The sequence below is a fragment of the Mycteria americana genome, chromosome 8 (genome assembly GCF_035582795.1).
Source record: "Mycteria americana isolate JAX WOST 10 ecotype Jacksonville Zoo and Gardens chromosome 8, USCA_MyAme_1.0, whole genome shotgun sequence".
Lineage (NCBI taxonomy): Eukaryota > Metazoa > Chordata > Aves > Ciconiiformes > Ciconiidae > Mycteria > Mycteria americana.
Genome location: NC_134372.1, coordinates 9,722,916 through 9,738,079, shown reverse-complemented (window position 1 = coordinate 9,738,079; position 15,164 = coordinate 9,722,916). Strand labels below are relative to the sequence as shown.

The 15,164-nt window shown below is 41.9% G+C and overlaps 1 protein-coding gene across 3 annotated transcripts; it reads left to right on the top strand.

The window, feature by feature from the left end:
• Positions 1-9,936: 9,936 nt before the first annotated feature.
• On the top strand, positions 9,937-11,607 carry MED7 (mediator complex subunit 7). 3 transcript variants are annotated; one of them, XM_075509954.1, is made up of 2 exons: positions 9,937-10,023; positions 10,638-11,607. In XM_075509954.1, the coding sequence occupies exon 2, from the start codon at positions 10,657-10,659 to the stop codon at positions 11,347-11,349; it is 693 nt and encodes a 230-aa protein (XP_075366069.1). In that variant the 5' UTR covers positions 9,937-10,023; positions 10,638-10,656; the 3' UTR covers positions 11,350-11,607. The 3 variants fall into 3 exon arrangements, with proteins under 3 accessions (XP_075366069.1, XP_075366067.1, XP_075366068.1); XM_075509952.1 differs by having other exon boundaries at positions 9,973-10,082; XM_075509953.1 differs by lacking the exon at positions 9,937-10,023 and adding an exon at positions 10,153-10,218.
• The last annotated feature ends 3,557 nt before the right edge of the window (positions 11,608-15,164 follow it).

Sequence of the window (15,164 nt, the reverse complement as noted above, 5' to 3'; positions counted from 1 at the left end):
GTTTCCCACATAACATGAAAGTTCCTACTATGTAAGCAAAGAAAATTATATCCAGGATATACTTGTATAAGGAATGATAAATATTTGTAGTTGTTAGATATTTAAACTGAAAATAAACGGTTACAATAACTGATAACTAATTATCATTGGTTACTATCTACTGATTACTGCTTCAGGTGCAGTCTAATGAGTCTGTGGCTGGATGTTCCAGGAGGCACAGGCACAACATGCCCTCTGCAGATGCAATCAAGACCAGTGTCATCAGCAGTGAAGTGAGCACAAACATCAAACCAAGCGCAACCGGTTTCCTCAGGACTTCAGGGCACCATTCAGGGCAGTCTGCACCAGGCTAAATATAGAAAGATAAAAAAATTAGTATGTACCTAATGCACTCAGTACAACAACACTGTTATATTTTAAAACAAATGCGATTTATTTTTCTCTGCTCTTCCATTTTTAATATTTTGTTTATTTTTTATTAGTGATGTCTAAGTGTATTGCTGATGGTATTGAGGATTGGAGAGATAGAGTCTGGTGGAATGTGGGGAGAAACTGCAAGATAAGTATTTCCATTAATTAGGTATTTCCAAAAATTATTTCAATCTAAATCATTTACCAGCGCTGACTTTTGGCTTTAGTTCAATGTAGCATTCGGGTATAAGGAGATAGCTCCCTATTGCTGATATATTTTTAGAGTTGTTTTCAAGCTCCAAAGAAGATACTTTGTTATTTTAAATTCAGTTCATGAGAAAAAAAATCTGAACAAGTATCAGAATTGCAAACTGTTTAAATGAAAACTTGGATTTTATAGGGCAGTTCTTGGACAGACTTGGGAACCATGTTTCTCAACAGAATTTAATGGTTATCTCTCCCAAAAAAAAGAGGTGGCATATCCCTTCCTTGCTGTTTTATGTTACATTGTTTAGGCAGCATGTTCTGGGGATCATCAAACGTTCCTTACCAGTTTTGTTCAATGATAATTGAGAACCTGCATTTGCCATAAAAATACAATTTAAAGATAGTACTTGGTGTACAGATCTGTAAGAGAATTTGCTAAAGGCAATGCAGTATCATGGAACAGAAACAAGGACAAACAGAAGCTGCTGTGCAGTTGATCCCTATATATATCTCTCTATCTCTATGTAGTGGTCTTGCCGAAGACAAGATGCAACATATATTGAAACATTCGTTGTGCGCAAGTCTAGCGAAGCTATGTTTCATTTCTTGGCAGAGTGACTGAGTACCAAGGAACTCTTGTGGTCGAACAAGAAAGATGACACAAGCCTGTGATCTCCCGAAAAATCGTCACTGCTGCCAAGGGGGATTTCATATCTATTTGTAGACTAGGATCAATACTCGGGCCAAATTTCCCAATTCTTCTACAAAAGTTTGTCTCGTGCAAAGCACATATATAAAAAATTCAGTCTGCTGTGAGTTTTCTAAAATCACACTCTGTGTAAACAGCAGCTATTTGGATACTTCCAGACCTTGTTCAGGTGCTTGCACTTCTAAAATATAGGACCACTTTTGCATGCATATAACTTTCCTCATGCTTGAGAATTTGCTGGTTTAAACTATGCTCTGAGATCCTTTCTTGTAATTAATAAACCAAAACATAGGCAGTAGAGTGCCCTGACAAACTTTATGAACTTCACTCTGCTAGCCACAGTGGATCCCCCCAAAAAGGCTGTTGATCTTAATAGCATTTTGCTTGATTTGTGTCAGTACAGATGAATTTATAACCGCAATTTGTAATGTTATTGCATTTTTAGCTAGGAACACTTATTTAGGACTATGTTATTCCTTCTAGTCTCTTTTTTTCACTAACTGTAGTGTGTAAAGGACTTTCTGAAAAGTCTTTGTAGCTTGGGCCAAGGGGGGCTGCAGTCTGTTGGCAGAGATGTACATGTTGTCTTATCAGAAAATTGAATATAAATAGAAATGCAAAGGTGTGGCATTGCACCTCTGCAGAAAAAGCAATGCATATAGGACAGCAAAGAGATGAGACGCCAACACATAGACCTCTGAGGGGAGCAATGCTGCTGGAGACGAGAGGATGTGGGGGGAGAAGAGATTCATCAAGGGTGGTAAGTAGTGGGGGGAGAGCTAAGAAATTCTTTGAAAGTAGTGACTGGCAGCTTGATTTCTTCATGAGATAAGAGATGAGTTAGCGGAGGGACATGAAGAGGGGAGCAATTTGATCAAACGTTCAGATAGGGGGCCTGGCAACTGCACTTCATTTGGTGTAAACATGGTATGATGTGATGTGTTGTAGGAGGTCCGACGGGAAGATGCTGCGAGGGTCAAGGCAAGAGAGAAACAAGGAGCAAATGAGATTTGGTTCTGCACGTGGGAGAACTGGACAGGCTGAGCTGCTGTGGAAGAGAAGGTACAGATTTGATAGAAAACATGTAGAAAGGCACACATAGTTGTAAGAAAACAATCACAGATTTTGGCCTGGAGTGATAGAGAATCTGGTAGTTATGTTAGAACTAGCAAGATTTAGCAGGCGAGATCAGCCATTCTGAGTTTTCCACGGTGAGTTCAAACTGATGATGGGCCAGCTAAGGTATTAGACAGGGAAAAAAGTAAGCATGACTGTAAGGAAGGAAACAAGTCAACACAGCCAGATTTGGGTGCCATGGATATAAAGACAGGAGCTGATTTCTGTGAGAGCTGCTAACTATTTCTGTTTTGCAATATCTTTATCAACTGATAACTCTTCACTGTTGAACTGGGGAGGAAGGTAGGGACTGACGTATTTTTGTATCCGCTCTTGCCACAGATCTACCCTTTCATGTTCATTTTTCATTTTAATCCCAAATGCCATGTGTAGCAAACATGCAAATATTTGAGTGTAGCAACCAAAACCAGAATATGAATGCTCTCTAAGTCTAATGAATATATAGCCAGGTTGACATGTGTATACAAAAACATACGGTCCAAGAATTGCATTTAGATTTAATTATACATTTATGAGAGAGTAACCTGCTTATGTGTATTTGAATTTTATTTAATTTCAAAGATCATGATTTCTTGTCCAATTTTTAAATAAAATTCTTTGTTGCTCTCAAGACATGAACTGTAGACATAAATCATATGTCATCATCCACCTGGGTGACTAACAGGTTATCACCCTTTTAAGCAAAGCCTCAGTCATTTAAGGGTTTCAGGACCCTTCTACAATAGAGCATATATACCTGTAGTTATACATATAGTTACCTATAGTAGTGCATATATATATAGTTAAGTAGAAATACACCACTTGTCTAGGACCAAGTTGGGTGCAGAGCTGGAAGATGTGAGGACAAGTCCGTAGAGCTCTACACACAAACTACATAGCCCTCCTGAAAGGGCTCCTTGGGTGAGCTGGAATATCCCGCTAACACAGGTATCTCATTTCTGGAACCTCACCTTGTATGACGGTGCAGTATGAGCACACTCCTTTTGTTCAAAGCTTTTGGCACCGCTATACATTGCATGGTACAGAAATTCTGTATCCTTAATAGAAAGGAATTAAATATAACTGTCCTAAGTATCTTAAAACCACTGTAAGTCTATCCCTTAAGATGAGGAGACAAAGCCCGATGAATTTTTTAGGTATCCTACATCTTCTCTGCTTAAGTGCTTTTATAAAGCCTGCTACCATGTATCCTTTGACACTTTTCCATCCAAGTGCAGGAAAATCTGAAGTATTTTCAATGTTTCAGATTTAAGTTTGAGCTGCTGTGTGCACTAAATACTCCTCTGTGCTGGGCACGTTGAGGTTACAGATAAAGTTCTTATCAACTGTGGCCTCAGTGGGCTCCTTTTTTTTCTTTTAGTCACCTTTGTTCTGGCCTTGCTACCTCCTGCAAACTGCTCTATTTCTGCTCTGAAAAATGTTATTTCAGGGATTGGATTTTTTCTTAGGGGATTTACCCAGATTATGCAGTTCACACTTTTATTACTGCAGACTGTGGAAATCTCCCCACCCGCACATCCTGCTCTGATACCAATGCTTATGTCCTGAAGGCGGCAGAGAAATTTAAAAAGTTAAATATAGATAGTTTTTGTTTTTGTAAAAAAACAGACCGGAAGGCTGCAACTATATCTTCACTCTCATAAAACGATCTGTATACTTCTATCATGTGTAATATTTGGGCCAGGTTTACTACCCGGGTGCCAGCTCTTCCTTTTCACCAGCTGTTCAATATGATGATTATCATTCAACTTCCAAGCTTCCAGAATTCAACCCATTTTGCTACTGAGCTTTTTTAGAGTGTGAGAAACTCTATTTAGGTTACTCCGCTGTCTTGCTTATTTGGCAGTTCATTATCACCCCAATAAACATGTCTGCAGTAGACCCAAAGAACAAGACCGAAAGCTGCAGAAAAAGGGAAGAATGAGCCTGGTCTTTATGAGCCAGATGCATCCAGCTTTCCTCTAGGTCTTACAACTGCACCTTTGAATCCGCTCACACTGTTCCCACAGACCAAGGGAGTTGCTCTTGTAGAACCAGAGCAAGTTTCTTCTCTGAACTGTTCTGGGGCCCTGGGAAAGTAGATGCCTTGTTCCAAGCATCTGCTAAGAGGACGTAGTGAATTATCCATGATTTGAATGCCTGAAATGAATCACTCCCAGGCTTACTGATGTTGACAGTAACATAGAGAACATGTTTTAAACTGGTGAACTTGCACAGGGTTAGGACAGACTCTTCCATGGTGAAGGTACAAATAAGCCTTTGCTCAGCTGTTCTCTGTAAGGCAAAAATGCAGAAAGGACAACCCAGTTTCATCGGGTTATAACCAAACTGGAATTTGTTCCAGCTCCTTTTATTAGTGCCTGCCTATCGTGGTTCCTGTCCGTTACTATTTCCTTCTGAAGACAAAGGCATGACTTAGACTGCCAGCAAAACTGCAGTGCTGCAAATCCTGCAGTTCACTCTGGCAACATGACACGTTTGCAGCTACCCAGGCTACTGATGGCTGGATAGGGATTACTTCTTCATGCCACACAGACATGTTTTTTGAGACATGTTCATTTACAAGTTAGAATAGGCAGTCACCACAGACGTGTGACTGAGTAAAGACCCAGCATTAATGTCTGGCTTAATAATCACGTAGGGGGGTTGCTTCCAGAAACAACATTAAGACTATGAACATAGGAAAGAGTGCTGGCTGATTCTATCAAAATGCTCCTGGATTTTGAGCCATGTCAATTTATTAATGAGTAGTGAGATACCTGTTTCATTGCTAAATAACCATCCAGGCTCTGGGCTGAGACTTGATTCTGTTCAGATACCTGTGGTAATAGGGTGTATAGCAAAAAGTAGTGCAACTGTCATGTGGATTGAAGATTGGTGTGCCCCAATTTTTACATGACGGGAACATTAAACTTCTTTCCTACATTAGTAGGCGCACCAATAGGCTGCGGCTGATATTTTAGTCTGAGGAGTCAGAAAGAAAAGGCAGCACAGCACTGCACTGTGAATTCATTAATTCCCAAAGCCACAGCAGGAGACAGGGAGATGGGAATTAACCACAGCAGATGGAGACATAAAGCTTGCTTAAGTCCCCTTCACCCCCAACAGGCTCCTTTTCTCTTCCCCTCCTCCCTTGTATATCCTGCAACAAAGCCTGTAACAATCACCAAAAAAGGAAATTCCTGAGCTCATTGCTTAACTAGGCTGTAAGATGTAACACTCAACATAAACCCAACAAGAGACTGGAACTGAGTTTCATTTTGGGGTTATTTTTCAGACAGCGTGAGCAAAACCCCCACTTTTATTTACTATTTAGAGTGCAATAACAATCAGAAATGGAAGAAATATGTTCTAGCACAGAAGAGAGCAGTGCTGTTCTAGGACCATGCGTGAAAATGGGGTTTGTATTTACTGTGCTTGTACAATGCTTGGATTCGGATCCTGCTAAAATAACAGCATACTGCAATGGCACATACTGTACACACTGCTGCTGGAATTACAGAACTGGAATGCCTGATAATGAAACGTGCCAATTTGCCTAAAATTAGTTATGAAGAAAAACAAAATAAACTTAACTAGAGCAATAAATTAAGATGTCGTGTCTTTGGTGTGGAGAATATCACTGTACTGATTCACCATCTGCTGAAGGGGTGTCCAGGTTCATTCCTACAATTTGGAGATTCTGTAGGAATTGTGCTGTATTATCAGTGGCAGGCTTGTACTGGATAGCATCCTTATTTCAGAAAAGAGCTGAAATGCAGCAGAAAGCAAATTGTAGAGTGCTACGCATGACACTCACCATCGTTCTTAATTTCTCATCTGGAACCACTGTAAAGAGAAATGTTAGCAGCTCCCCATAGACTGGAAAGGGTAATCCATGGGTCTTCTGAGAATCAGCCATGCTACCAAGAACGAGACTGAAACCCTTTTTTCTTCTTTCATTAGTTGACGTTATATCCCCTCTGTCTTGGCCACTACATACAGACTGGGAAAATGACTCAAGAAGATCACAGAAATCATATAAAAAACAAGTGCTTGGCCCTCCACTGTCTTCTACTTTTTGAAGTCACAGCATTTTACATCCTTGCTGCACAGTTCACTGAGTGCAAGGCACTAGAGAATCAAGCTCAGCTCCTGTTAAAAGAATGTGAAATCAAAGTCTGGAAAGTCCAATAAAACCAAAGGTGTGTTAGTACCTCCTACTACACAGTTTTCTCATGCATCTCTGGAGGTGGTGCTTTTTATTACTTGCCTGTCTTTCAGGGTATGATGTAACAAGATGACTTGAGACAAGCTAAGAGCTTGCTCCCACAGAAACAAGGAGAACCATTCCCCTCACCATCTCCCCAATCTCCTCCCTTCCTTCTGCCTATGCACTCTTCTCTCTTAAAAGCATAGATAGCACAGTGAGTTGACTTAACTCACCAGAACAGCTGCAAACTTAATCCAGAAAAATTACAGTAATGTTTTCTGTGGGGTTTGGAGTTGCATCAGTTTACTTTACAATCCAATGCCTGACGGCGATGGTACAAAGTAGTGAGAAGAAAGGACTGCACAGCCAGAAGTGGGGGGCTGGAGGAGCAGTGAAGGAAGAAAGGAGAGCAGGACCAGGAGGAAAGAGTAAGGGAGGAGGGTGAAGGAATGAGACCTCCCTTTCCAAAGCAGAAAAATTCTTAGTTGCACCATGGAACTGCACCCTTGCCTGTATTTGAAAACCATGCTCTCGGTTCCATATTTATGTGCCTTGCTAAGATCTGCATCTCCATCCTGGAGTACTTTTGCTTCTTCAAAATTATTATTTGTCTGTGTTGAAGTAGTACTTAGAAACAACCACGTTAAAAAAAAAAAAAAAAAAAAAAGCCCCCTGGCTGATAGTACATAATTTTCTGCTCTGAACTGTTTAGACTCTCAACTGACAAGATCACCAGCTGATGAAAGAAGCAATGTGGTAAAGTATTTTGATTTTATGAATGAAGATTAAAGGTCTCTTAAATCTTTCTGCTGATTCCAAAGGACGTTGTGGCTTAACATGGAGACTTTGAATGACTGGTTCATGCCAAACAGCAGGCCTGTGGCATGGGAGACTACCAGAGGCCCAGTTCAATGTCTACACTAAAGCACTCCTTCACCCTGCAGGGACCGTAAGCTTCATAGCTGTGGTAGGAAAGTGGCGACTGGTGGCAACTTTTTAAACTTCTTCATTCTTTAACTTGTTTGGTTTTTTAAGTCTTGATTGTCAAAAAACTTAAAGCATACAGTATTTATTTTAGAATCAAATTACCTTTTGCACCTTCCAGTTTTCTTAAAGGTGGCTCTTACCGACAGATTGTGTACTAACACAACTCCTACGTTTCAAAGGGACGGTTAGCCCAGGTGCAGTGCTGAAACGCTGAAAACTGAACACAATGTGGGCAAACCACCTTATCCTGTTACGTTTCTTCTGCATTGTGCTGCCCACCATGGCTGCTCATTAGGATACTTCCGCACAAAGAATAAGCGCTTTCTGTACCCAGGCTCCCGGGTCCGAGCAAGCCATTCACACTCGTGACATTTCAGTCCGTATGGATGTGTTTCTGAAAAGAACACTAGATTAATTCACATCTTGGGGCACCACAAAAGCCTTAATGTAAGGACCTTTGTCTCGCTTTTTAAGTAGAAGTAATGGCACCAAGGGCAGAAAATGTGAAGATAATGCTTCAGATATCAGATGGCATCAGATCTGTCAGTCTAGAGACTATTGACAAATACAGATTGTGCCCAGATCAATTTACTGTCAGTTTTCTGTAATCAAAGTTGTAAGTCATTACCAAATGGCAAGAATACCCTCCTTTGGACAATATGCATAAATTGAGGCCTAGTTACTAAAAAAAAAAATCCTTGAGCCTATACTTGAAAACATAATAGAGACCATATCCATATATACATATACATGTATAAAGACTAAACTATAATCACACTGATGACATCAATCTGTGTGAATACAGAGAAAAGGACAAACCTTTAACTCAGACTAAGTAATGAACAGACATGAGACTAAGAAACAATGTAATAAATTAATCAGCAACATCATGTAAAATGTGTAAATACTGCACAGCACTGCCAAACAACGGTATCAAACTTCATAAATGGCAGAGACTTCTTCAGCAAGTTCACTGAAGTTCCTTCCTATGTGACAGACACTCGCTGCATCATCTGAGAACCAATGTCTCAAAGGGGGTTGTTTCCTCCCCAAAATATACTTCGCTTACAAATGAAAATAGATCAGCCTATTTTGCAGCCGGGGTTGCACTCATTGTCAATTATAGAGTGTTGTTTGGTTTGGAATATTTAAATGTATATTCAGATATTCAGTAAAATGTGAGCTGTAAATTTTTTCAGGTTTTCTAGTCAAATAAACCTAACTATTCTGGAGTTTCTTTGCATTATTTGAGAAATAATTAGGAGGATCCAAAGTAATTATCATGCAATCGAAACTTTTTTTGGTGAAATGATCAATCTTGAAAAGTGAACCTGATACTGCTTGTACACACAACGGGTCCCTGTCAAAGGCCATTGCTGCCATCTGCTGAGGAAGACAGAAAACAGGACATACGTGGCCAAGCGTCAAAAAATCCTTTCCTGTTGGCCATTTCAGGGAGAAATCCCTGCAGAGGTGATGCCAGCAAGCCCAGCTCCCCATAATCCACAAGGTGAAAAAATTAAATCCGTATTTTTTTCTTCAACTGCTCCTAAAAAACGTAAAGAAAAACAATGGACCCCAGCTGTTTGTTACAGTCTTTATGTACTCAGGTTTAGTGTATTCAGCTGAAGGAACGATGCAAGCACCTTCCAAGGTAATACTTCCATTTCATGAGCAGGGGTAATGCCCACATTTCTGATGCGTGGAAGCACTGCATAGCATATGATCACTACATAGCACATGATCACATACTATATGATCACTGCGTAATTTAGTGGTTAACGTGTAAGAACCGTCATGGTAGATCCCAATCTAAGTATGTTCCTTCAAAGCAGTCCGTGTTTCCCAGCAGCAAACACCGAACTAAATGCCTGCCTCCGAGAACTGTTTCAGCGCAGCGGGGAGGTCTCAGAGGGGGGACCCCCAGGCCTGCAAACGCTAGGCCGGTCGCTCCCGCACCCCCAGGCCTTCGGCCTTGCCGCCTCAGGAGTGGTTTCTGGTGAGAGAGCCCCACACCCCTGGGAGACCCACAACAGCGGTCGGGATGCGGCCCCCCGCCCCGCCTGGGCTGCGTGCTGCCACGTCCCACAGCAGGGCAGCGCCCTGAAGAGCCCATGTCGGGGCGGCACCGGCCAGCAGCCCCCGCCATTACGCGCACTCTGCCCTCCTCACGCAGCAACGGCCCGCCCCCCGCGCCGTGCTAGGCACCGCCTCCCGAGGGAGCCCCTGCACTGAGTGGAGCAAGCTTCTGACCGGTGTTCGGGGGGGCCAATCAGAGCGTGCCGCCCCGAGGTCGGCGAGCCAATGGAGGGGAAGGGAGGCGGGCTGCTGGCCGGAAGCGGGGCGTCAGCGGTTGCGCCGAGGGGAGCTCGGCGGGCAGGTGAGGGCGGGCGGCTGCCCGCGGTTGTGGGCTCCAAGCGGGCCTGTCTCCTCCGCCGGGTACGTGGTCGGTCGCCGAAGGGGTCTTGCCGTAGCGCGCCCCCGCCTCTTCTCTCTTCAGCAGTGGCCTGGCGAGCTCTGCGGCGGGGCTTGGGCCTTCCCAGAGCCTGGCCCGGCCCGGCCCTTAGCAGGGCAGGTCGGCGGCGGCGGCTGTGGATCCGGGGCGCGAGGCCGCACCTTCCCCTGAGGGCGGTGCTTGCCCGCCGCCGGGCTGCGCGGTTTCCCTTCTCGCGGGGAGCGGTGTTACCGGGCCAGGCCTCAGCTAGGGAAGGGGTCTCCTATCTCTTCCTGTGGCTGCTCTGTTTACAGGCTGGCCTTTCACGGTTCGAGAAATGAATGCTTAATGTGCTTCTAGTGAAGCTAATCTTTCTAAACTTATACCTTAGTGAAAAGCTAACGGATTTATTCGGGAGTTTCCTGTATTCTGCACAGTGAGATGACTTACTTCTGCTTCATTTTCTCACAGCCGGCTCTCTTATATTGCTCTTGTTTCTGTCTATATGATAAGATTGTCACACAAATTGTTTAACATGTATTTCTTGGGGCATTCCCTAGGTATTTTCGTCTGGCAAAAATGGGTGAACCTCAGCAAGTGAGTGCCCTTCCTCCGCCTCCAATGCAATATATAAAAGAATATACCGATGAAAATATCCGTAAAGGCCTGGCTCCAAAGCCACCTCCACCTGTGAAAGACAGTTATATGATGTTTGGTAATCAGTTTCAATGTGATGATCTGATTATTCGACCCTTGGAGAGCCAGGGTATTGAGCGGTTACATCCTATGCAGTTTGACCACAAGAAGGAATTAAGAAAACTTAATATGTCTATCCTGGTCAACTTTTTGGACCTCTTGGATATCTTGATAAGGAGTCCAGGGAGTATAAAGCGAGAGGAGAAGCTGGAAGACTTGAAACTGCTTTTTGTTCATGTCCATCATCTTATAAATGAGTATCGCCCTCACCAGGCTAGGGAGACACTGAGAGTCATGATGGAGGTGCAGAAACGTCAGCGTTTGGAAACAGCAGAGCGATTTCAGAAGCACTTAGAGCGAGTTATAGAGATGATTCAGAACTGCCTGGCTTCCTTGCCTGATGATCTGCCTCATTCAGAGGGAGGACTGGGAGTGAAAGCAGAAACAATGGATACTGATGATGGCAGCAACTGTATTGGACAGAGCGAAAAACAGAGAGAGCGTTCCGGTGGCAAGAGAGATCAAGTTTTAGACAAAGATGCAGCTATGTGTAGCATTATTGATGAAATGACATGAAGAAAACACTTTTTTATTTTGTTAGCTTGCCATAGTGAGAGGCAGAATGCGTTCTGAGGGTACATGTTGTATTTTGTTTTGCTGTTGTGCAAGCAGACAAAGCATTTATTGTACACCTGTTGGAGGTTGTGACTGACTAGGCAGATGAAAATGTTTAGTATTTTGCGAGCTGTGTGTTTATTGGTAGAAACAAAAAACTTTGTTAAATGTATCTTGTGAGGTAGAAACCACAAATTAAAGTTAGCTTTTTCTGTTGTACTTTCATTTGTCACTTTGTGCTTTTTTGGGTGTGCTTAATTTTTTTTAATTGCTTTGTAATGTGGAAGCAAGTAAGGAATCTGAGAAGGATTGCATTTCACAGTTCCTCCATTTCAAATAAGTGCTAGTTGTTTACAATTTCAGTGGGTCCTTTCAGGTATGCGTAATTCAATACTAAAATTAGTATCAAGTCTGCAAAATCCATTCCTTTATAGCTCTGCAATAATATAACTACTAAAGAGAACCTAAGCATTCTTTTATTACAGATGTAATGTGGTGTAATTTGCTTGATAGAGACACACTGTCAGGAATCTCAACAACTAAACAAATTAAAATTAACTGGATTTTAATTTTCTTAGATGTACATCATAACCAGTCCTGAGCTTACAAAAATGCCTACTTTTTTTTTTTTACCCATAAATGCTTAGACTAACTTACGTTTCCTGCATAGTTAATATACATGCATGAAGTGAATCATTTTGCAGTGCAGATGCTTTGTATTTGCCTTTTAGGTGGGCTCTGTGCCCAGCTGGGTGTTTTTCTTGGGAAGGAGAGTCTGATTGGTTAATTAGCCTTTATACTAATTGAGAACTTCTAAGTTTGAAAGAACCTGCAAGTATTCCATCAAGTGGAAGCCACATCAACCATGTTTAAAGAACATTTGAGTTGGATCAACCCCCCATAGCAAGAGGCAAAGAGTGATTTGATAGTGAAGAAGTAGCTTCTTTACCCTGCCCCTCCTGTCAGGGAAATCCTGCTTCTGTCTTTTTACCATGTAACACCGGAGTATGTATGTTTTCCAACGGTATGTACAGCAGCTGAAAACCAGGTAAACTTTATGGGTGAGGGAACTCACACAGACTCTATTTTTAACTGTGATTTAACAAGCTACGTCTCTGTTTCACTTGATAATTCTGTTGTTTTCAGAAATGTTACTTAAATGGGCAGGCAAAAGAACTTAGCTGTTGGGTGGTGGGGATTGAGCTCAGTGCAGATGAAATGAACTGAAGCGAGTTTATGACTCATTGGAGGACACCTGCTATTTTAAGTGCACATGACATCATAAGTAACAATAAAGGAGTAGAAACATGGGGTTTTTTTTAGAAATGTATAAACTACCACTGTTTCCTTCCTTCTCCCTGGACTAGATCTAAATTGTACTTTTTGTAGGTAACTAACACAGTTGCAAGTGAGCAGAATTAATTTGGTATCTACTTGGCAAATGTTGTTCCACGTGGAAGATACGAAGAAACATTGAGTGTCTCCTAGATAAGAGAGGTCGTGCAATGTGGAACTAGTTTGTCATGGACTTCTGAACTTTGCCATTCAAAAAGAACTGTAATAGATGCTCAATGGTTTTCTGCTGATTTTTGTCTAATTTTTATGCTTTTAATAAAGTCATATGCCTGGGTACCATAGTTTCAAAATACTGCACAAGCTGGGTCCTAGCAGCAACTAACAATTGCAATGAAGTTTTTTGTGAAACCATTGAGGTAAATGGGGATCATGTAATTTAAAAACATTCTTAAGGCTGCTTTCACTTTCCAAAAAGTTTCATGAATAATTTGTTTATTTTAGATTTTTTTTTTCTATGTTTAAGGCAAACCCTTGGAAAGCTGTGGGAGGCGTCCTGGGCTTTTTTCAGCCAAAACATTGACTTTTTTTCTCTGTTGTCAGGTCAAAGCAATGATAATTTCCTCTTTTTCTGTTACAGCTTTGCTTTTGGGAAGACAATGGACTGTAGCTGCAGTGAAGGCAGTGGGTGGCATGTGCCTGTTAGTCTCGGGAAATGGGCATTTTGCATTTTGTAGGGTGATGTGAGTTGCTGATGAGCAAATTTGATTATAAATGTTGTCTTCTCTAGTGTGTAACCTGCTCCTGATGATGAGATCTTTCCTTACCTTAGCAAATCCTGATTTAATTTTTGGATGTGATAACATTTGAAGTATTCTACCCCGAAGTGTTAATGTATATGATATGGGTTGGATTATATATGCCTTATGAAACTTGTGAGACAAAGTTAACATCAGGTGTTAAGCAGCGTTTTGTTGGATATTTTCTTAATTAAAAAAAAAAAGGAAGGAAAAGAAAAAAGCCTAGCCCTTCTATCACACTATCTGAACAAGCACAGGGATAACAGAAGTACAGTAACTTGCAAAGTTCTGAAAGTTTCTTGATACTCAGAAGCCAAGTATGTCACCACTGGACAAAAGGGGAAAGTTTATAGCTCTGATCATCTAGGGGGAAAAGAAAAAAAGCTATTTAATGATATGGCTTTAAAATAGTGCAATGAAGAGATGTTTCCAGCAATGCTTTAAACTTATTTCAATATTTAATGTTTTGGTTTGGTTTTATTTTCACAAAGTGTGATCTGACTATATGCTCCGAGTCAAGAAAAAAATGTGCAGTTACTTTAAGGGGTGCATGGAAAAGATGACATTGGCACCCTTTCTACAGAAATGGTGCTTGTTTCTTGCACAAACAAAAACCAGGAACTTGGAGAACAGGCACGTAGAAACTCAGAAATTATATCAAGGCATTCCATATGGTCTGTGTTTGAGATGAAATCTAAAGCAAGTGGGTTAACTGTTGTGCTGTATCTCTCACATTCTCTTACTATGTGACTAGAATGGCCTTCCTGGGGATACAGCCAGCAGAGAGCACCCGAACTACTGTAGACTCGTATGAATAAAACAACCTGGGCGAAGTGAGTAGAATGGGCTCAGGCAGAGCTCTGGGATAACAGTTTTATTTTCTTATCCTATTAATTTATTTCAGAGCTCAGACGTGGCCTATGCAGAGGAGGAATCCACGTGGACCCATGCACGCTGCGCGTTATTGCAGGTAACTGGCAGAAGGGACGTATCCTGGTCTGCAGGTGGATGTTTGTCGCACGCTGAACCACCAAGAGGAGTTCGTCAGCTGGTGCCACACACCAGCATGGCACGGCTGTGGTGAATGCGGCCACCCACCTCTGCCAGAGCCAGGCTGCTCTGCCTCTTCCATTTGTGCAGAGCGGTTTCAGGATCCTGCTGTTAATGGTCAGAATTGTTCCTGTAGCAGCTATCCGCAGTTTCCTGTTTCCCCAGAAACAAGAGGAGCAAAGAGGAAGCATTTTCTTAAGAGTCCTGCTTCCGGCCACTGCATACAAAAATCCCCCTTTCTCCCTCCTTCTCTCAGCTCTTTGCTACGGGTATGTTGCTAGTGTTTATCTCTTGGCTACTTTAATCCCTTGTTTTCCTCCTTTTCACTTAAAGAAACTGTCACTTTGGTGACTCTGCTCTAACGTAAGGTAGTCAATGCCAGACAACTCTGTTGGTTCTGATTCTAGCCTAACGTATGTTTTTGGGTATATGTTTGGAAGCATTTCTGCTGTTTCAGTTATTGATAAAAAGTAACTCCTTACAACTTAATTTTGTCTGTATAAAACAGTGTAAAGTAGATGAGTTACTTCAGCAAAGAACACTTGTTGGCCCTAGATCAAATACGCTTGATCACAGCTGCAGTTCAAGTCCAACCAATACAAAAAGACAAGATGTCCTCAAGAAGAGTTAGGT